Source organism: Mobula birostris, chromosome 26 (genome assembly GCF_030028105.1).
Source record: "Mobula birostris isolate sMobBir1 chromosome 26, sMobBir1.hap1, whole genome shotgun sequence".
NCBI lineage: Eukaryota > Metazoa > Chordata > Chondrichthyes > Myliobatiformes > Myliobatidae > Mobula > Mobula birostris.
In genome coordinates this window covers 1,805,694-1,829,530 of record NC_092395.1, presented here as the reverse complement: position 1 = coordinate 1,829,530, position 23,837 = coordinate 1,805,694, and the positions used below count along the sequence as shown (strand labels likewise).

General features: G+C 43.6%; 1 protein-coding gene across 1 annotated transcript in view; it reads left to right on the top strand.

Annotated features, from left to right (window-relative positions):
• The window catches only part of mau2 (MAU2 sister chromatid cohesion factor), a 69,690-nt gene extending 46,142 nt beyond the window's left edge, over positions 1–23,548 (top strand). The window contains exons 15-19 of the mRNA XM_072243989.1: positions 1,701–1,778; positions 3,740–3,851; positions 6,061–6,151; positions 15,107–15,234; positions 18,300–23,548. Of these exons, the coding sequence (XP_072100090.1) occupies positions 1,701–1,778; positions 3,740–3,851; positions 6,061–6,151; positions 15,107–15,234; positions 18,300–18,374 (484 nt within the window). The 3' untranslated portion in view covers positions 18,375–23,548. The remainder of the gene's footprint in view (positions 1–1,700; positions 1,779–3,739; positions 3,852–6,060; positions 6,152–15,106; positions 15,235–18,299) is intronic.
• Positions 23,549–23,837: the final 289 nt, after the last annotated feature.

Sequence of the window (23,837 nt, the reverse complement as noted above, 5' to 3'; positions counted from 1 at the left end):
GACCCACCTCTTGACTGTACACTATCACTTGGTTTGCTTGTAGCTCACCTGCAGATACACTGGTATAGACAACACAGCACTGCAGACAGTGGAACCTGGAGCAACACACAATCTGCTGATGGAACTGTGGGTTGCTGTGCAGAATTGTTGACTCTTCAGATGGTGTTTGATTGGCAGAATTCCTCCAACTGACTGCTGGCACAGTGGCATAGCGTGCAGAACTGCTGTCCCACTGCCACAGTAACTGGTTCAGTCCTGACCTCTCAGTGATGTCTGTGCATCGCTTTCCTCCCTTGTCCCAAAGAGCAGCTGGTTAGCTGGCTAAACAGTTGCTGTAAATCACACCCTAGTGTGCTATAGTGAGTGGCAGGACATGGAGAGAATTGATAGGATTAGCATGGTTGGTTGCTTGATGTTTCTGTGCTGTGTGAATGTGTCATATAGCACTACCTGACAGAAGCAGCCCCTTTGGCCCATTAGGTCTGTGCTAAACCATTATTCTGCTGAGTCCCATTGACCCACACTTGAACCCTAGCCCTTCATACTCCGCCCACCATTTATCCATCCAAATTTCTCTTAAATGTTGAAATCAAGCCTGTATCCACTACTTCCACTGGCAGCTTGTTCAACAGTCCTTACGGTCTGAGTGAAGAAGTTCCCCCTCATGTTCTGCTTAAACAATTCACCTTTTTCATTCTTAACCTACAACCTCTAGTTCTAGTTTCACCCATAACCAAAAGGATGTCTGGGATATGCATTATTAACTGTAAATTCTTAAGTGATATTAACTGTTTGCTGCCTATCCTCTGTATCTTTTGTTGTCCATTTTGGGAGCAGTGGTCCCGATTTCACCACTTGACTGGAAAAATTCCTTTCAGCTTTTTACTCTTGAATAGTTGAGTTCAATTCTGATTATATCCACTTGCTGTGTGTAACCTCCCAGGGCAGTAAGTTCCCAGTATCTTAGTTAGGAAAACCATTTAAATCTTTTCATGCAAGTCAGATTACTTCCTTTAGGGATAGGAATATAAATCACAAACACGAGAAAATCTTTAGATGCTGTAAATCCAAAGTATCACACACAAAATGTTGGAAGAACTCAGCAGGCCAGGCAGTATCTACAGAAAAGAGTAAACAGTCAGCGTTTCAGGCCAAGACCCTTCTTCAGGACTGCTGAGGACTCGAGTCCAATATGCTAAAATTCTTGCCCAGGGAATTTCTTTAGTGAAATAGTGGCAAAACTGTGGAATTCATTGCCAAAGATGGCTGAGGAGGCCAAATCATTGGGTATATTTAAAATGAAGTTTGATAGGTTCTTGATTAGTCAAGGAGTCAAAGGTTACAGGGAGAAGACAGGAGAATGCAGTTGTTTGGGATAGTAAATAAGCCATGATGAAATGGCAGAGCAGATTATGGGCTGAGTGGCCTAATTCTGTTCCTATGTCTTATGCAATGAAGCTGACAGCAGCATGCTAACTGGTACCTGGTGGTTGACAGCCCTTGATCTGTGAACCAAAGCCTGAATCAATCGATGAGGAATAAGTAGTCAGTGTGTGTATAATTCAACAGCACCTTTGGTTGTCAGATGCTATTTTGACTAAATTGCAAAGTGTTTAACTAGGAGATGGAGATGGAGAATATGTTTTGTCTCCATTACATTGATGTGTGAAGTAATGTTTTGTCTCTCCCTTGTCCTGCAGTTCCCACTGTCTCCGAGCAGCTGCCTTCTACATCCGGGGCCTCCTCTCCTTCTTCCAGGGACGGTACAATGAAGCGAAGTGAGTGCTTGGCTTTCCACTGCTGCAGCTTGGCAGCGTTGGCTCGTTTTGCCATAGTTTTATCAATGGCTGGGCTTCTTCCTTTGTTCTCACACAAGTTCCTTTCACCCTGGTTCCTAGAAACGGTTCAGTCTCTGACTCCTGCCCCTGGGAACAAACTGTATTGATGCTATAAATATGTGCCTTCACGATCATTGAACCTATTCATACTTTTGTTTAAGTGACTTTTAAAAGTCTGATTGTCTGCTTTTGCCAGCTCCCTCCATCAGTGTAATGCTTTCTGCTGGAGCTCCCAGTGACCCTCTGCTGCTTGGGTCTGTGTGACCATTTCTCACCTGTGCCTTTGAAGGATTATAGCTAACCATCCAACTCTAACATTTGATGCATGGCCCAGACCCACTCAACCATAATCAGCACGTGTTCATGCCATGTGGTGGTCGGCGTCGACCATGGATGTTGAGTCCTAGTTAATCAGCAAGCCAGCGTAGAGCATGCTGTTGTCCGTGCAGCAGGCTCCCCCTGCACGTAGCTAATGAATCTAAAGGAGTGGCAGAGATCGATGCTGTTTGGGATCAGTGGCATTGCAGGAGTTGCCAGTCAGCATTGAACTCGGCGTAGGACTGCCTGAGGGACTCCAGCTCTAGATTTTTCCTTTGGGTTTATTCCGAAGCCTTCCCCGTGAGTGGATATAACTGCAAGGCAGTGGAGATTAGAGATTGGAGTTTCCTTTCTAGATGAACCACTAACTACAGCAGATGAATACCATCTGGCTGAAGTGACTGGTTTTGCCCCTTCTGTTATAAGTAGAGATGGTCTACGGGGGCTTAGTAGCTAAGCCACAGTCAAGGCCAGGAGCTGGACTTAGTTGTTAGCATCTATTTGAGACTCATGCCATTTGGAGCATTTAATAGGTAGTGGAAATTGTCCACCAACACTCATCCTCTTCCCTGCACCTGTCTCCCTGGCTATGACAACCTAAAGCATGTACTTAGTTTCTTTCATATGCAGGAATGTTTCAGCTGGCTGCGGAGTCTGCTCAGGTTAAGGAGGAGCTCCCTCATTTGACATTGAGCATTGGAGCTGTAGACACTCAGTTGCAGAAGGTATTCAATGGCTGCAACTCCTAAATTGTAGGGGGCTCAGTGGAAGAAAGAATTGAGCAAGTGCATTGTTAGCATGTATTTCGAAAGGACTGGTATATTAAAGGAGGGATGTTATGCTGAAGCTTTCTAAGGCATTGGTCAGACCACACTTGAAGAATCGTGAGCACTTTCAGACCCCTTATCCAAGAAAAGATGTGCTGGCATCGGAGAGTGTCCAGAGGAGGTTCACAAGAATGATCCTGAATGAAAGGGTTAACGTGAGGGATGTCTGAATGGCTCTGGGCCTGTACTTGCTGCTTACTGGAGTTTAGAAGAATTGCCGGGGGCGAGGGTGGTGGGGGGAGGCCAGGAAGATCTCACTGAAACCTACTGAAAGGCTGAGAAAGAGTGCATGTGAAGAGGATGTTTCCTATAGTGAGGGAGTCTACAACAGAGGACACAACCTCGAAATAGAGAACAAATGAGGAATTTTTTTTAGCCAGAGGGTGGTGATTTTGTGTAGCTCATTGCCATGGAATACTGTGGAGGTTAATAGTTTTTTTTTTGATTAGTCAGGAAGTCAAAAATTATAGGGAGAAGGCGGGAGAATGGAGTTGAGAGGGATAATAAATCAGCCTTGATGGGACGGCTGAGCAGACTCAGTGGGCTGAATTGAGTGATTCTGCTCCTTGGCCTTATCGTCGTATTAGCTGTATTGTTACTAAACAGCAAGGCAGCTTGACTTGCAGCAGAGGGACTGAGAAACGTGTCTGGTATGGAATGCATTTCCCAGAAGAGGACCACCCAAGTCAGTGAACAGACAACTGATCCCTGCTGTGTCTCACTATTTTCAGATGATTAATTGTTTTTGCTTTTTAGGAGGTTTCTACGGGAAACTTTAAAAATGTCAAATGCAGAAGATTTGAATCGGTTAACAGCTTGTTCCTTGGTGTTACTGGGTCACATCTTCTATGCCCTTGGAAACCATAGGGTGAGTTTATTATTTCTAGTTGGAAACATCACAGCTGTGCTTATAAATTGGGTGGGTCTGATTGTTTAAAAATCTGAGAAAGTGGCTGTCCTGTGGAAGTGATGTTCACAGCACTGCTTCAGTGTCACTGGTCTTGGCGGAGTACCACACCATGTAGAGGTCTTTGAGCCTATTGAACTCTGTATCCGCAGATTGTAGTTATGGGTTAATTCTTGCTTTTCCTCCTGGTGGCTTCCTAAACAGGATCTCACACCAATTTTCTGCTGCTCCAGTCCACTGAGACTCAATGCGTTTCTCTCACATACAGCATCTCCAACACCATCACACTGAGCACGGGGGCCCCTCAGGGCTGTGTGCTTAGTCCACTGCTGTTCACTCTGCTGACCCACAACAGTGCTGCAACGCACAGCTCGAACCACATCATCAAGTTTGCCAATGACACGACCATGCAAAAACAAGAACGATGAGTCAGCATACAGAGTGGAGTGGAGGTGCAGCAGCTAACGGACTGGTGTAGAGCCAACAACCTGTCTCTGAATGTGAACAAAACAAAAGAGATGGTTGTTGACTTCAGGAGGACACAGAACGACCACTCTCCGCTGAACATCGAGACTCCTCCGTAGAGATTGTTAAAAGCACCAAATTTCTTGGTGTTCACCTGGCGGAGAATTTCACCTGGTCCCTCAACACCAGCTCCATAGCAAAGAAAGCCCAGCAGCGTCTCTACTTTCTGCGAAGGCTGAAAAAAGCCCATCTCCCACCCCCCCATCCTCACCAATTCTACAGAGGATGTATCGAGAGCATCCTGAGCAGCTGCATCACTGCCTGGTTCGGGAATTGCACCATCTCGGATCGCAAGACCCTGCAGCGGATAGTGAGGTCAGCAGAGAAGATCATCGGGGTCTCTCTTTCTGCCATTAGAGACATTTACACCACACGTTGCATCCGTAAAGCAAACAGCATTATGAAAGTCCCCACGCACCCCTCATACAAACTCTTCTCCCTACAGCCATCTGGCAAAAGGCACCAAAGTATTCGGGCTCTCACGACCAGACTATGTAACAGTTTCTTCCCCCAAGCCATCAGACTCCTCACTACCCAGAGCCTGGACTGACACCAACCTACTTCCCTCTACTGTGCCTATTGTCTTGTTTATTATTTATTGTAATGCCTGCACTGTTTTGTGCACCATATGCAGTTCTGGGTAGGTCTGTAGTCTAGTGTAGTTTTGTGTTGTTTTACGTAGTTCAGTGTAGTTTTTGTATTGTTCATGTAGCACCATGGTCCCGAAAAACATCTCTTTTTTACTGAGTACTGTACCAGCAGTTATGGTCGAAATGACAATAAAAAGTGACTTGACTTGACTCCTGATTCATTAGCAGATTTGGCTCGTACCATAAGGGTCAGAATCCTGTAGTAGTAAGAGGGTGCTGTGGTGTTGGAAGGGCATTTTTATAATGAGTTATCAAGCTGAGACATCACCCCCTTGCTGATTAGTGTACCAGGTCCTTCAGCACTTCTGAGAAGGAGGGTGGTAACAGTTTTTGAAGTCCTAATTCATTCTTGCCACTCATCAACATTGCTAAATATGAATTAACTGCTCATCCATTGCTACTTGACAATTCACTTTAAGGTAACAATGAACTCAGTAGGTCAGGCAGCATCTATGGAGAGGAATAAGGAGTTAACGTTTTGGGCTGAGACCTTTCATTAGTCCTGGTTGTATCACTGTCTGGTATGGAAGGGCCATTGCACAGGATTGAAAAAAGCTGCAGAGAGTTGTAAACTCATGGCCACTAGCCTTCCAGCATCGAGGACACCTGCAAAAGGTGTTGTCTCAAAAAGGTGGTAGACATCATTCAGGACCCCCGTCACCCAGGACATGGCTTCTCATCGCTACCATCAGGGAGATGGTAGAGAAGCCTTAGTCCGCACTCAGTATTTCAGCAACAGCTTCTTCCCCTCTGCCATCAGATTTCTGAATAGCCAATAAACCCTTGAGCACCATCTTAATGTTTTTTTCCTGTCTGATGGACTGAAAGGCTTGTATTGCGCTGTAATGTTCTATTTGGTCCCAGATAGAAAATGTTGAATATATTTTGCAGGTTAGGCAGTATCTGTGAAGAGTTAACATTTCAGGGTGATGGCTTTTCGTGGGAAAATAGATAAACGTATTGAGTTTAACAAAGTAACTGTTTCTTTTATGCAGGAAAGCAATAACATGGTGGTACCGGCCATGCAGCTGGCCAGCAAGATCCCAGACATGTCAGTGCAGTTGTGGTCATCGGCATTGCTGAGGGGTAAGTGAGGAATTGCTCTACGACACTAAGCAGTAGTGCAGGATTAGGGAAAGGACGGCTTGCATGTTATGATTTGGCTAAATAAAGGACAAATGTACATTCTCTATCAATCACTATCAACCGGCTTATCTTCCTGGAATGTGTCTATTCAAGGTTGCTTAATGTCGTTTCCAGTACACAAGTGTAAAAGAGAATAAAATAATTGTTACTCCAGATCCAATGCAGTACAAAAATCACAGTAAGATGAAGAGCGCAATATAATAAAAACAACACCAAGATAAAGAATGTCCTAATAATAATAAAGTAACACAAATATAAATTCATAAGATAGCTTGTATACTGTCTGTCCATAAAATGACGCTAGGCACAGGAGTGTCTGTACATAATATGACTGACAGGAAATGATAAAGTAGTGGTGGTTGGGCGTGTGAAAGGGTGGGTTAGTGGGAAGAGGTGTTAATCAGCCTTACTGCTTGGGAAAATATCTTGTCTACTGCAAGGATGCAACAGCATTTTGCTGATATTTGACTAGTAATTCAGAGGCTTATATACACTAGTTCAATTGCTGCTGTGCTTACTGAAAACCAGGAAGGAATATTATTCAAAATGTGTTGCTTTATGGAAATGAATCCATAGCTAGCCTGAGTCCACTGACAGTAGACCGAACAATTTGGTTGGCTCCGAACTGCTCTGTCAAATAGCTTAGCATGTTAATTCAGCTGTGGGCATTGGCTGGTGGGTAAATGAAGGACCGGACATCTACCAGCTGGATTATCCCCACCCTCTGTCTTTCACCACACCAAACCAAGGCTGGAAGCCATTTATTTCAGCTTCAATAAGTGTTGCCCAGCTCTGCCTTGCCTTTCTCATCGGGTTCTTGAGAGAAAAAGTTTTTTCTGTACTTGAGCGGAGAATTTGTGGGGTTTATAGATGTTAGCAAATACTGAAAATACATTAAATTTTTTCCTAAAATGTTTGTCTAAAGAAGTGTTCCTGTGCCTCCGTACCCTGATGGGGGGGGGCCACCCAGGGATGAGGTGCATGTACAGTCAGTAGCCAGTGTAATAGCTACCTCCTGCTCCTTGTAAAGTGGCCACTGAGTGTATGTTCATGTTCTTCTGCTAATGTAACCCATCCACTTCAAGGTTTGATGTGTTGTGTATTTTGAGATGCTCTTCTGTTATAATATATAGTTATTTGAGTTACTGTTGCCCTCCTGTCAGCTTGAACTAGTGTGGCCATTCTCCTCTGATCTGTCATTTACAAGGCATTTTCACCCAGAGAACTGCCATTCACTCAATTTTTTTTTTGTGTATGTTTTTGCACCACTCTCTGTAAACTCTAGAGACTGTTGTACTTGAGAAATTCTAGGAGATCAGCAGTTTCTGGGATACTCACTACATTAACTGTGGAATGATTGTTGGGGACAGACGAAGTAACTTGGATCACATTTCTTTCCCATTCTGATGTTTGGGACTGAACCTCTTGACCATGGCTGCATGCTTTTATGCAGAGTTACTGCCATATGATTGGCTGATTAGGTTTTGGCCTTAACGAGCAGGTGTACCTAATAACGTGGATACTGAAGACCACCTTGAGCCCTCGGGTTGTTTTGGTGCACCCCAGAAAATGTCATCTCCTTTTCAAGAGAGGAATGCTTGTTATCTCAGCTCCTGAAGATCTGTCTCCAGCCCCATTTAATTTTATAGACAAGGGAAAATCTGTAGATGCTGAAAATCCAAGCACCGCACACAAAATGCCAGAGGAACTCAGCAGGCCAGGCAGCATCTATGTGAAAAAAAAAAAAGTACAGTCAGTGTTTTGGGCAGTCCTGCTGAAGAGTCTGAACCTGAAACATCAACTGTACTGCCTCCAGCATTTTGTGTGCAATGCTTTAATTTTAGAGTTGTCAAGCTGATGCAGTACTAAGCACTTCCTCCTGGTGTCGCTAATGATTTACAGCTCAAAATCTGGTTCACATGGTGTACAGCATACAGTACAGTGTGAAATTTAATACATTGCAATACATAGAAAAAACTTTAAATTGTAATAAGAAATGTGTATATATAAAGTTTTAAATTAAATATATAGTGAAAAAAGGAGAAAAATAGTGAGGTAATATATAGGGGTTCATTGTCCTTTCAAAATCAGATGGTGGGAAGAAGCTGTTCATGAAACTGTGCATGTGTGTATGCTCCTGTACCACCACCTTAATGGTAGAACTGGGAAGAAGGCATGTCCTGGGTGATGGCAGTCCTTAATGATGGATGCTACCTTTTTGAGGCATTGCTTTTTAAAGATATTAGTGATGTTGGGGAATCTAGTGACCAGGATGGAGCTGGCTGAGTTTACAACTTTCTGCAGCTTTTTCCATTCCTTTCCAGTGGCCCCTCCATTCCAGATGGTGATGCAAGCAGTTAAGATTGCTGTCCATGGTACATCTATAAAAATTTGCAAAAGTCTTTGACCCACTGTTACGTAACCAGAAACAATGAATATCAATCAAGACAGGTTATATAAGAACAACCAAACATTTATTAAACACGGATAAACGATAAGGGAAAAAAAAACAAACAAAAACTTTAACTGGAAGTTAACCTTTATGCAGCCGTTCACCAAATCGTCACTTGGCACTGGTTCTTAAAGTGTTAAATGCGGAAACAGTTCTTAAAGCGATAAAGTCAGATATATTTCTTAAGATGGTAAATTCAAAAGTCCAACAGATTTACACGTTCAATTGGGAGAGACTTCTCTGGAGAAGAATTTCTTCACAGACGCAACTTTCCTGCTGATTCTGTCCACAGAATTCACGTGGCGGTAAATAAGCAGTTTAAACCAACTGACCTTAAATTCTTTTAGAGAGAGCAAACCTTTGCCTGAACTCTTTGTTCTTTTTGGCAAGAGTTATCTAGATGCAGGTCACTACTCCTCCAACGAAGACTCAATAAGGTCGATCCTTTGTTAAACTGCCAAACGATGCCCACTCCTCACCATCCTTCGATCCTGTACTTCGGTAAATTCTTCACTCTCCCTTCTACTGTTGGAATTAAGTAAATCAGCACACCTAGCCAAAAATTTCCAGTCCAATAATATTGTATCTTGCAATAGAACACAACCCTCCATTTTAAAAATGAAACTGCGTCACAAAAACGAACACGCAACAGAAACGGGGAGACAGCACATTCTACCTGGAAATCTACAAACTAAAAAAACTAACTGCGTATCTGGGGTCGACCCTTATATACCCATGGTGCACATGTCATCACGTGACCGTGACCTCACATCGGCAGGAAAATCACATCAGGTGACCTCTAAAAAACCATTACATCATTCTCACAAAAAAGAACACAGATATCCTTGAGCATGTAACAATGCATCTCTTCAAACTCGTAGTTCAAGTTTAAAGTAAATTTATTCTCTAAGTACATGTGTCACCATATACAACCCTGAGATTCATTTTCTTGTGGGCATACTCAATATATCCAATAACCATAATAGAATCAATGAAAGACTGCATCAACCAGTGTGCAAAGCACAACTGCAAAAACTAAAAGAAAACAAAAGTAGTAGTAATAAATAAGCAATAAATATCAGAACATGAGATGGAGTCCTTGAAAGTGAGTCCATTGGTTGTGGGAACGTTTCAGTGATGGGCGAGTGGAGTTATCTCCTTTGGTCAAGATCCTGATGGTTGCGGAATAATAACAGTTCCTGAACCTGGTGGTGAGTCTCGAGGCTCCTGTACCACCTTTCTGGTGACAGCAGCAAGAAGAGAGGATGGCTTTGGTAGTAGGGCCCCTCATATTGGATACTGTTTTCCTGCGGCAACACTCCACATAGATGTGCTCAATGGTGGGGAGGGCTTTACCCATGATGGACTGGGTCTCTTCAACTATTTTTTGTAGGATTTTCCATTCAAGGGCATTGGTGTTTCCATACCAGCCTGTGATGCAGTCAGTCAATGTACTCTGTTACTATTAAATAACTTTTGTCTTGTCCATTGCAGTCAAATAGATCTGCTTGACTCATAATCACTCGAAGAGAAAAAAATGAACACATTCACATGCACAGTATTAATAGGTCAAATGTTAATTGATAAATGGACAAGCCCACAAAATTGACCAGTTCTGTGATGTCACCTGACAGACCAATAAACAGTCACCCGGTGGAAATTACATATCTCCACCCTTAAGTTTTTATGTGGAACCAGTTTGATGATATTCCAGTGGTTTTCTGCTCCATCCTACCCACCATTAAGAAAATGGAGAATTTGTTTAGTTACTGATGATGGAGGGGGGGCAGGGGGAAGTAACCCTGGTGCTCCCTGTAACAGTTGAGGCCCTCCGTTGGCCCTAGCTGTCTACATTTGATGCACAAGCCAGGGCAGTATGATATGGAGAGCAAGTTGTTGCCCATGTAGCAGGCTAGCCCTCTCCACACAGCGTATGAATCCGAGGGAATGGCGGTGACTGATACAGTGGAGTTGCCAGTCAGTTTTGAACTCAATGTAGGACTGCTATGGGGACTCCAACTCAGGATTTCTCCTCTGGGTGTACTCCAGAAGCCTTCCCCTTGAGTGGATATAGCCACAAGGCAGCAGAGGCTTGAAAGTTTTCCTTCTCTTAGGTAAGCTGTCCACCAAGACTGACGAGCCCCATCTGCCCAAAGTGACTGGTTTTAACACACTAGTAAGCTGCCTTTGACTCTTCTGTCAGTAGAAACTGTTCTGCTGGGCTTGGTAACTAAGCCACATGTGAAGGCCAGAAGTTGGACTTGGTTGTTTGTGGCGATTGTGATGTGCACCATTGAGTGTTTAATAGGTAGTGGGAGCTTATTCCCACGACCACCCCCTCCCCCCAGCTGTGACAACCCTAAGGAACCCCTGTGACAGTACTGAAGGAGTATTGTGCTGCTTTTCAGATGAGAACCCTTTGCTCTCTAGCAAATTTTATCTGCTGTCACAGGGAAAGTCTCTGCATTTTCCTGGCATCAGCTAGTTGACGCAACTGTTTAACTTGAATAGGAAATGTACAATATAAGCTTGCAGTGAAAAAGTGGACTCGACTTTAAAAGCTCTACAAGTTTATCTACAAAAGAAAGACTGGTGAAGAGAAATGTTGGTCCATTCCTTTCAGAAAAGGGAAAATTGTAGTGGGAAACAATGAGAACACGGAGCAATTAAGTATATACTTTGGTTCTGTCTCCATGGTAGAGGGCATAGATAACCGTCTAATTCCTGACTTCTGAATGCTCCACTTCCCTGGCCTTGAATTTGAACGTGTGTTTTACATTAACAGAACAACACAACTCAACTGGAAACTGGCATACCTGATTTCCATCTTTGCCTTACTGAACTCGAAGACAAATTTGAAAATGGTTAAAATAAAATAATTAACATTAAAATACTTTGGAGGGAAAAGATCCTCCTTTCATTAGACTTGGTTTCTTCATAGTTTGAGGCGTTTATTGTGCGCTCTGCCATGAAGACAGAAGCAAACTTCAAGTGTTTGTCATTCAACCATACACATGATAGAGCCAAACGAAACAATGTTCCTCTGAGACCAAGGTGCAAATCACAGTACCAACAATCATCTACAACATATACCACATATAATTATGATAGCAAGAGAATAGTTGCAAAATTTTTCAAAATATTTATATATATATTTATATATTTGTGTTTATATTATCCACACACATACATGTACATATATTAGACACACTGATTGGAAGGAACAGTCCAATACAAAGTATTTAATTGCCCTGTGTTCTTATTGTTCCCCAATATAACTTTCCCTTTACTGACAGGAATGGATCAATATTTCTTTTCACTAGTCTTTTTGTCTGTACATGCACCTGTAGACCTTATTGAATCCACTTTTTCATTGCAAGTTTATATTTTGTAATTTTTTTTTTAAACAGTTCAGCTTCTGTTTCCCTGGTGACTGTGGATTAATGACTGTACTTTGGTTAGGGATACCTGCTTTTGCTGAACTCTCTGAACTGCTCCCTTAGTGACTGTGGGCTTGATACTGTCCATTGGACAGGAATACATAAGATATAGGAGCAGAATTAGGGCCGCATCTGCTCCGCCATTTCATCATGGCTGATCCAATTTTCCTCTCAGCCCTAATCTCCTGCCTTCTCCCCATATATCCTCATGTCCTAACCAATCAAGAATCTATCAACCTACACCTTAAATATACATATACTATAGACTTGGCCTCCATAGCTGTCTGTGGCAAAGAATTCCACAGATTCACCACTCTGACTAAAGAAATTCCTCCTCTTTTCTGTTCTAAAAGGATGCCTGTCTAGTCTGAGGCTGTGTCTTCTGGTCTTAGACTGTCCTACCATAGGAAACGTCCTCTCCACATCCACTCCTATCAAGGCTTTTCACCATTCGATAGGTTTCAATGAGGTCGCCCCCCCCCCCATTCTTAACTCTAGTGAATTGCTTTTGCTGAAATCTGAGCTGCTCCCCTGGTGGCTGCAGATTTGACACTGTCCTTTGGTCAGGGATCTGCTGTTATTGAACTTTAAACTGCTCCCCTGTGACTGTGGGCTTGATACTCTCCTTTGGTCAAAGATACCTGCTCTGCTCTTTTCTTTTTCTGCCTTTGCACCAGAGAGGATCGTGGGCAGGTTGTGCTATTGCTGCTCAACTATCCCGGCCTTCTCAAGAACATCAACCCCACCACCCCCACCCCCAACCATCTGCCATTACCAAAACACTCCTAAACCTTGGTATTCCTTTCCTGTTGTGGTCACACCACTGGAGAAATTCCAGCAGCTCTATGCCAATCTTCTGCAAAATACTAGCCACAATATTTGAGCAGCACACCCAAGATGCTGGAAGAACTTGGCAAGTCGGGCAGCATCTATTCAGGATTGTTTAATGTCATTTCCAGTACACAAGTATAAAGGAGAACAAAATAATCATTGCTCCAGATCTGATGTGGCAAAAAAAGGATTTAAAAAATACAATAATAATAAAACAATAAAAATGAACGCATTGAGAGAGCTTGTATACATTGATTATATTTCCATAAAGTGAACTAGGCACAGAAGTCTCTGTACGTAAGGAGTGTCTGTTGTATTTATGATGAGCAATAATATTTGGTTCTTGTGTAGTACTGTTGTAACCTGAATGCATGCAAGTAGGTGCAACAATGCAAATCTTAAACTCGCCTCACCCTTGGTGGAGAATGGGTTGGTGCCACTTTGCTCCACCAGGTGTCGCCTTTTGTGTCCCAGCTACTGGGCCACTAGTTATTGCAACACCTCCAACTCTCAACAAATGCATTCTCTGTCACTATAACGTCTACTTGTATAAGAGCAGTTTAAATAGAAATATTAAACCATGCCACAGAAAAAGTACTAATAGGTGAAAAAAGTTCCATATTCTGTTCCCATAAAAAATGACAATTAATAGCCTTGTTTCAAAGAGCAGTTGTTGACCTTATTGCCATTTGCACAGGTGCAATGAGAAACTTACTTGCAGCAGCATCACAGGTACACAGCATTATAAATCACAATCAGGTCTATTATTACTGAAATATGAAATTTGTTTAGTGGTAGCAGTGCAATAAACATTACTAAGTTACACAAAGTGCAAAAGAATGACAAGGTATTATTCATGAACCATTCATGAATCTGATGACTGGGGAGAAGAAACTGTTCCTAAAATGTTGAACAACATTCACGAGAGAAACATAAATTGAACATTGAACATGTAGCACAGTACAGATCCTTCAGCCCATATTGTTGTGCTGACCTTCTAACTTCAAGGTCAATCTAACCTTTCCCAAATTATCCCTCTTTTTCTATCATTTATGTGCCTATCTAAGAGTGTCTTAATTTGCCCCTATGTATCTGCCTCCACCACCACCCCGGCAGGGTGTTCAGCACCATCACCACTTTCTGTAAAGAGTCCACCTCTGACACCCCCCTGTACTTTCCTCTAATCACCTTAAAATTATGCCCCCACTGCCTGCCCCCTCCCCTCCTGGTTTTAGCCATTTCCACCCTGGCTGTCCACTCAATCTGTACAACTTATCTTGTACATCAGTAATAAAGATGAACACAATTTAACAAAGAACACTATTAGAACAACAAAAAAAGATTAAAAACCATTTTAGTGCAAAGTGGTCATAGTGTTGCTAAACTGCAGTGATTCAGGTTGTGCTGGGTGGTTCGGTAATCGAAAGTAGTTGTTCTTAAACGTGGTGTAGGACTTTAGCCAAGGTAAGAGAATCCAATTGAAATCTCAATGTAGAGCTCATTTCAGAGGTTATTGTACATCCCTCATAATGTTTTGTACCACTGCATTGTCTGTGACTGAAACTGCACCTTTGGCTCTCCAGAAACAATATTTATAAATGTGTAACACCCAGCCCCTCTTACTCAACATGCTGAGGAGTGCACCCACGGCTGGAGATGGTTGTGAAGGACATTTGTTTACGTACTACCTTGTGCAGTCCCAGGATATCCTGTGAAATCACTGCAGGAAGTGAGAAAATCATGCTTCACCAACACAATCCAATTAATCGGAATACTTTTGTCATTTCCCCATTCTTTGAGGGATGGCATGTTACCTTGGTGGTTAGTATAACTCTGCAATCAGGGTTCAATTCCTGCAGCCGTCTACAAGGAGTTTATAGTTCTCCCCTGTGACTGCATGGATTTTACCGGCTGCTCCGGTTTCCTCACACATTCCTAAGACGTACAGGTTAGTAAGCTCTGTTGGCACCAGAAATGTGGCGATACTTGCGAGCACATCCTCAGACTGTTTTTGTTGTTGGTGCAAGCAGTGCATTTCACTATATGTTTTGATGTATATTTGACAGTTTATCCTTATTTCATTCATTGTACTAATAATACGTGGCACAGACTGGCTTTAGTACTTTGTGTTTGTGTTGCTGTGTGACTTAAGTCATGGTTTCTTTTTCTTAGATCTGAATAAGGCATGTGGGAACTCCATGGAAGCCCATGAAGCTGCTCAGATGCATCAGAATTTTTCTCAACAGCTTCTCAACGACCACATAGAAGCTTGTAGCCTCCCTGAACACAATCTGATCAATGTAAGTACAGTTCCCTCAGTGCTGTCCATTCACTGCAGAAATAGCTTCCCCAAACCAGTCCCTTCAAGTATTCTTATGAGGTGTTTAACTGCACCTGAACAGCCATCCTATCCCATTCCCTTTCTGACATCAGATCAGAATCGGGTTTATTATCACTGGTATATGGCATGAAATTTGTTAACTTAGTAGCAGCAGTTCAATGCAATACATAATATAGAAGAGAAGAAAAATAATAATAAATGAATAAGTAAATCAATTGTGTATATTGAATAGATTTTTTAAAAACATGCAAAAACAGATACTGTAATTTTTTTTAAAAAGGGAGGTGTGCAAAGATTCAATGTCCATTTAGGAATCGGATGGCAGAGGGAAAGAAGCTGTTCCTGAATCGCTGAGTGTGTGTCTTCAGGCTTCTGTACCTCCTTCCTGATGGTAACATTGAGAAAGGGGCATGCCCTGGGTGCTAGAGGTCCTTAATAATGGACGCTGTCTTTCTGAGACACCGCTCCTTGAAGATGTCCTGGGTACTTTGTAGGTTAGTACCCAAGATGGAGCTGACTAGATTTACAACCTTCTGCAGCTTCTTTCGGTCCTGTGCAGTAGCCCCTCCATACCAGACAGTGATGGAGCCTGTCAGAATGCTCTCTACAGCAAATCTATATAAGCTTTTGAGTGTATTTGTTGACATGCCAAATCTCTTCAAACTCCTAATAAAGTATAGCCGCTGTCTTGCCTTCTTTATAACTACATTGATATGTTGGGACCAAGTTAGATCCTCAGAGATCTTGACAGCCAGGAACTTGAAGCTGCTCACTCTCTGCACTTCTGATCTCTGAGGATTGGTATGTGTTCCTTCGTCTTACCCTTCCTGAAGTCCACAATCAGCTCTTTCGTCTTACTGACGCTGAGTGCCAGGTTGTTGCTGCGGTGCCACTCCTAGTTGGCATATCTCACTGCTGTACGTCCTCTCATCAGCACCTGTGATTCTATCAACAATGGTTGTATTATCAGCAAATTTACAGATGGTATTTGAGCTATGCCTAGCCACACAGTCACGTGCATGTAGAGAGTAGATCAGTGGACTAAGCACACACCCCTGAGGTGCGCCACTGTTGATCGTCAGAGAGGAGGATATGTTATCACCAATCCGCACAGATTGTGATCTTCCGGTTAGGAAGTTGATGATCCAATTGCAGAGGGAAGTACAGAGGCCTAGGTTCTGCAACTTCTCAATTAGGATTGTGGGAATGATGGCACTAAATGCTGAGCTATAGTGGATGAGAGGCGTCCTGACGTAGGTGTTTGTGTTGTCCAGGTGGTCTAAGGCTGTGTGGAGAGCCACTGAGATTGCCTATTGCCACAGTAGGTCAATGGCAGATGCAAATTGCAATGGGTCCAGGTCCTTGCTGAGGCAGGAATTCAGTCTAGTCATGACCAACCTCGCAAAGCATTTCATCACTGTCGATGTGAGTGCTATTGGGCGATAGTCATTAAGGCAGCTCACATTATTCTTCTTAGGCACTGGTATAATTGTTGCCTTTTTGAAGCAAGTGGGAACTTCTGCTCCTAGCAATGAGAGGTCGAAAATATCTTTGAATACTCCCACTAGTTGGTTGGCTCAGGTTTTCAGAGCCTCACCAGGTACTCCATTGGGACCTTCCGCTTGTGAGGGTTCTCTCTCTTTAACATAGGCCTCTGAGACAGAGATCACAGGGTCACCAGGTGCAGCAGGGATGCGGTTTGCAACCCCCTCTACTGCTACATAAGGCCACTCACATTGGAGGAGCAACAGCCCATATTCAGTCTGGGTAGTCTCCAGCCTGATTGCATGAACATCGATTTCCCTGTCTTCCAGTAATTTTTCTCCCTCCCCTTCCCCCTTCCCTCTTCAATTCCCCACTCTGGCCTGTTGCCTCTTCTCCACACCTGCCTATCACCTCCTTTTGGTGCCCCTTCTCCTTCCCTTTCTCCCATGGTCCACTCTCCTGTCCTATCAGAGTCCTCCTTCTCCAGTCCTTTGCGTTGCCCAATTATCACCTCCCAACTTCCTCCACCTGGCTTCACCTTCTACAATGTCCTTCTTCACCCCCCCCCCCCCGCAAGACACCTTATTTTGACATCTTCCCCCTTCCTTTCAAGGCCTGATAAAGGCTTGGCCCAAAATGTTGATCATTAATTCCTCTCCGTAGATGCTGCCTGAGTTCCTCCAGCACTTTGTGAGTGTTGCCCTAAATGACCAGCTGTGGGTGATTCTTCACTAAGCTTCCTTTCTGCAACTAGCTGCTGTCACTTCAAACTTGACCTAGTGCTATCGAACAAGAAAAAATTTAAATCCTGCTGTGTCCAAAGTTTCTGAGAAGTTCAGCTCATGCGTGTGTATCTTTCTGTTTCATTGGGGTGTAAATTGATGAAGCCAAATTGCTGTGCTGGAGGGTACTGGGTTAACACTTATTCACTAAGGTATAGTACTGGTGATAGTGGCATCAGGGTACCGGTGTGGCAGGTACAACCCTGGGGTACGGTACCTGTGGAGATGGGTCTGTCACTGTACAACCCTGGGGTACGGTACCTGTGGAGATGGGTCTGTCACTGTACAACCCTAGGGTACGGTACCTGTGGAGATGGGTTTGTCACTGTACAACCCTGGGGTACGGTACTTGTGGAGATGGGTCTGTCACTGTACAACCCTGGGGTACAGTACCTGTGGAGATGGGTCTGTCACTGTACAACCCTGGGGTACGGTACCTGTGGAGATGGGTCTGTCACTGTACAACCCTGGGGTACACTACTTGTGGGGATGTCAATGTCCAACATCGGGGTATGATACTCCTGGGGATGGGTCTGTCACTGTATAACACCAGGGTGCGATACCAGTGTGGACAGCTCTGTCCTGTACTGGGACGGCTGTATTGCTGTAGAATTTAGGGGACAGGTCAGTTTTGAGGTGCAATATAAAGAATTCGGATCATTATTGCAACGTGTTTCCAGGCACGTTGTTGCCATTGTGATTGGTAGCTGGCGGAATCATTGCTGTTGCTGATATGCCATTGCATTTTGTATTACAGTGGACAGAAGGGCCGCTCCCTATGCAGTTCCAAGCTCAGAATGGACCCACCACCAGCCTCGCTAGTCTACTATGAACCGAAGGTGTAACTTCTGTGGAACCCATCACCCCTCAAACCAGGCAACATATGAAACAGGATTTAAATATCGCCTTCCTAATCACTGGTGGGCAAGCAGACCGGGAGAATGTTTGTCTGTAGTGGTCCAGTATTCTCCACACCTTTACCTGCTTGTTTCGGCAGTTCAGCCTTTCCCTGTGCTGAGCACTTGGATGCAAAGAAAAAAGCTTTGGTTTGAAGATGGGAATCATTATTATCTCTTCTTAACCCAAACATGTTTATTTGCTGAGTTGCCTGTTTTCTCAACTGGTCAGTTTCTAAGCAACAAGTAATTTGTTCTCCAGCTGGTGAGAGGCTGGCTGGGGCCGACCCCTCTTTGGCACTGAATGTTTTCGACCATCTCAATTGGTGCCCAGGCCCTGGTTGCCATGGGAACTGCCCCATCTCGGAATAGTGGAGTAGTTAGAACAGGAGTTGGTAACTGGTAAATAGTTTTGCTGAGTTGGTGCTGATGACCTTTCCTTGCGGCGCTCACTATTAGTTCTGATAAAATGGCTGGACCTTCTGTGCAGGGAAAGTTCTGAAGCTTGCAATTAATCCTCCTGTACCTGGAGTTCACGTCCATGTTTAACATCGTTTGGCAGGCTTTGTTCCTGCAGCTCAGAGGTGTTTCTTGAGACCAGTGTTTGAGGTTGCTTGGTCAGGAATCTCCAATTAACCATGTAATGTTCTGACTCTGCAGTCTGATGTGTGGCCTCCTTTCTCCCCTCCACCCTGAAATCCACACTCACTTCCTCCCTCCCTCCCTCCACTGTTCACTCTGCTTCCCCCAACACTCCCTCCCTCCCTCTCTCCATTGTTCACTCTGCTCCTCCCAACACCTCCATCAGCACAGCTGGTCATCCTGCCAATAATAGATCATGGATTCGTTGTGCAGAAACTATTGGACCCATTGAGTTATTTCTATTTATTCCTGTGCTTTTATCTAATAGAGAAATAGTTCTGAGAGCTGTGCTCAGCAGTCATATTGAAGGGAGATTGCCTTAAGTCGTCTTGTCATGTGGTGCTCCCCTTCCCCTTTTTGTTCGTCCCTTCACAGTTGCCCTCTATCTGCAGCTGTCACTGTTTCATGAACAAAGTCAATAGTAATTACAGGATAAACTCAAAACAATAACTTCTTAATTTTCAAAAATAAAGTTGCTTTTAACCCCAACTTGAGCTGAAGCTGGTACTTGCCCAAACAGCCCCGTAGCAGAATGGTATGTAGCTCTGAGATACAAGTTCTGTCGGTCCCTGGATCAAGAGCAGAATTGTAGCTGGCATGTTGGACCAGTGATGTAGGATATTCAACTGATTCAACTCTGCCATCAATTCAATGCACTTCCCTCATAAACTCAGCCCTAGAATTGATCTCCATACATCATGAGGGCTCACATTTTCAACCAATCATCATGAGTTGCCATCATTTGAAATGAAGGCAGAAAGTGCTGAAAGTATCCGACTGGTCTGGTAGCTTTCTATGGAAAGAGTAACCAAAGTAACTCTTCAGATACTTAGCCTATCACACCTACTGGGGCATAGGCTTGCCAGTCTTCTGCCCTCAGCTATTCTTTCACGTTGTTTCCAAGTAGCCCATTGAAGATCCTCCCTCTCCTAAGAATGAGATCTTTGAAGCTGCTGTTGGTGTCTCTATAGCTCTTTTTTTTTCCACACAGGATGGTGTTTCTAGTCCCTTGCCTATCCCTTCTCTCACCACTGAGTTGGACCATCCATGGCAGGTTTATAAAATAACTATTCACATAGCTCCTCCTCTGCTCCCCAACAGCCCACTACAGCAATTATGGAGATACTTTGTAAAAATGAAGCAACTGACTCAATTTTTTTTTTTGTGGAAATTATTCAAGCCTCATCTGTGAAGATAAATGCTGTAGTCCAACCAGCTTCTACAGTGGTTAGCACAGTTCTCAGTCACAACAGTGTTGTCAGTTGTCCTTGTCTGATCTGTGTAACCTGATGCTGTGGTCACTCAGCGGTTCTGAGTTGGTGTAATCTCAGCCAGCCAGTCCCAATTCTGTGCAGAGCTGATGCTGTCACCCTCAGTCCACAGGCAACGAGCAGGATCGCTCAAACCTTTCCCCGTTGTGTGTCTTGGAGATTGGGCGTTGGTTTGAACAGATCTTTCACCCTCCTGGACTACACTTGCCAACACTGCGGGACATAGAGCTGTTCAGCTGGTGTTTGAGGACCAGGGCCAAGTCCTCAAAGAGAGCAGCAGGGTGACACTGGAGGAGGGGGCAGGTAGAGAGTGTGACCCTGGCTTGAACACAGTTTGTAGTGTGTGCCTGGAGACTACTTTCAGTCTCAGCCCATGGGTACCTGAAATCGGGCAGATAGGCTGAGCTGGCAAGTACAATTCTGCAGAGACATGTATCCACGGGAAGGGTTGCAGTTATTTTACATGAATATATATAGATTAGTTAAAGAGTAATACAAGATGCTGGAGGAACTCGGGCAGCATCTATGGAAGGGAATATATAGTCAACACTTCAGGACTGGAAAGGAAGGAAGAAGATGCCAGAATAAGAAGGATTCCTCAGACATCCCACCTGTTCTGGGAGGCTCCCACATACTGATAGTGGCTCCCTGACGCCCGAAAATTATATACAATATCCCGGAAATCAATTTTTTTTTTGGAGAGCGAGCGAGAGGGGTGGAGAGAGAGAGAGACACACACACACACAGAGTGAGTGATAGATGTAGCGAGAGAGTGACAGAGAGAGCAACCTGACAGGTCTACTCAGCACAAAGAGACCAATCAGTTTTCTCTGTGGGTAGGCTTTACAGTTGACCTCTCTCTCTTTTATTGTCCATCAGTTCAGTTTAGTGTCCTGCAGCGCCGTGGCAGAGTGTTCCAAAAAAAGAAAATATAAAACATACTTCACCCCAGACTACACAAAACTGTACCCCTGCCTAATAGGGGTTAAAAATAATGACAGTGTTGCTTGTTGCACTGTTTGCAACAGTGACTTTTCTATTGTCATAGTGGGTTAAATGACTAAAAGACATGTTGAGGTGAGTTTAACAAGTGTCATTTGTTCATTAGCATAGCTAAGGTTATTTAAACTAGCTGGCTAGCTGCTCAGGAGCTACTCTGTTGATGTCCTATGTGATGAGGCCAAGCTCCCTGTAGACTTGCTTGAAGTTGTAATGGAATAGAAAAAATGACACCATGATAATATATAAGTACATATTTTAATGTCACATTTTCTGCACAAGACAATATAATAAGGATACACCTTATGCAGGGGGCGGGGGTGGTGGTGCTACCTCCCTGAAATGAGTTTCTGCAGGGTGGGTTGTCTGATTTCCCCTCTTCACCGCTCACTTTCTTGCTTGTCTTCCTTCTCTCATCCTCTCCCCCAAATCACCACCTTATTCTGGCTGCTTCCCCTTTCCCTTCCTGTTGAAGTGTCTTGGCCTGAAGTGTCAACTGTTTATTCATTTCCATAGATGCTACCTGACCTGCTGAGATGCTGCAGCATTTCCTGTGTTGCTAAAAAGCTCCAGCATCTGCAGAATCTCGTGTTTTAGATTAGATAAAGTGTATTTTATTTAATCCAATGGCTGATATTTTTCTTATGACTTAAAACCATTTACCCTATGACTGCGGCATTTACGTTACCCACACCCAAGGCATAGGAGCAGAATTAGGCCACTCAGCCCATCAACTCTGCTCTGCCATTCCATGCTGGATTTATTTATCACCAGTCTGGATGGGACAACACCAGGTCACAGCTGGTAGATGCTCCTACACTACACGGTCTGAACATCATTGAAGGATCCCTTAGTGGAGGACAGTCTGAAAGGCACATCCTTGCCCTTAGCCCTTTCCCAGATCAAGACCCAGCCACCAACTCGCTGTTTACTGACCATTTCTTGCACCCCAGTATAAAACCCACGGACAGGGCAGTGTGTTAGATGTTGGCCAGTTGGATCTCGGCCAGGTGACCTGGGTCCAGAGCAGGGAGGGGAGAGGTGACACTGAGCCTTTGCAGCAGATCTTGGTTGAGAGTAAGGCTGTGGCTCCCTCCTGTGGAGCAGCAGCAGTCTTGTCCTTTAAGGCTTCATCAATGACACTTTAAACTTGGGTTGGGAGGAAGCAGTTTTATCTTCAGCCCTGCAGTGATAGTGATAGCTTGGCACATACCACCTCTACCTCAGTCCCTCCTCTTTTTGACCATCTCTTCTCCTCTTCCCCTTCCTCATTATCCCTATGGTGAGCGTGGTCAACACCCCAGTGGTCTTGGTACTAGAGTCTGGGAAGGTCCCTGGGTTTGTCTTTGATCTGTGCAAAAGCGCTCCCACCTCTGAGATACCTGCCGGCCCTTTTGAGCCTCATTTCCTGAAAGGTGAAGATGGATGTTAACTGTCCTGTCTCCAAACAGTCACTTGTACCTGGAAAAATTACTCCATCAAGCACCTGTCCTCCTATATCTGAGTATTCCTTCAGTGTACTGTCATCTTTTGGTCAAAACAATGGGTGGTGGGGGTCAGTGAAAAATTTTGTGCTCTGTGCCTCCAAGGAAATAGAGACTTGTCTAGTACAGACAACAGCAAATTAGACACAATAAAATGCCTGAATTTTTGAATTCAATCACAAAAATTGTATGCTGCACAATTAATATTTACAAAAAGGTTCAGAGTCAACTAGGCAGTAACTCTGACACTTCACCACCTACATCCCTGTACTATGTAGGACACAATTGACTAGGTATCACATTAATTCTTGTTTTGATTTTTTTGCAGTTCTTTGAAGTTCTGTACAGACAATTCAGTGTGTTCTTAGAGACAATGTTTTAATACCTACTACATCATGTATCTAGTGAAACCATTTCTGTGCAATTATGTTTCCTTGAATCATTGTTATGGCAGGTTTGTTAACAAATAATTTGTGTTTTAGCATCACTGAACCTTTACAATAGTTTATAGATGTCTTGATGTTTTGAGATATAAAGGATTCCCTACTTCAGTGACAATGCCACTGTGAAGCGGGGTAGATTGGTTTGTAAATATGAATCTATGTAAACAGAACTTGTCTGTTGCTGTGTTTTTAGCTCTCAATTACATTTGGATTAACTTTGTTTTTTATTCTATATATCAGGGAATTTTTAAAATAAATTTATAAATCTAAACTTATAATGCTCTTGTGCTATTTTTGCCTTGCATAGCACCATCATCATCATGTGCCGTGTTGTATGATGTGGGTGAGCATGGTCTTTTCCATGACCATGATGGTTCTTGGCAAATTTTTCTACAGAAGTGGTTTGCCATCGTCTTTTTCTGGGCAGTGTCTTTACAGGGCAGATAACTTCAGCCATTATCAATACTCTTCAGAGTTTGTCTGCCTGGCGTCAGTGGTCACATAACCAAGACTTGTGATATGCTCATACGACCATCCATCACCTACTCCCATGGCTTCAC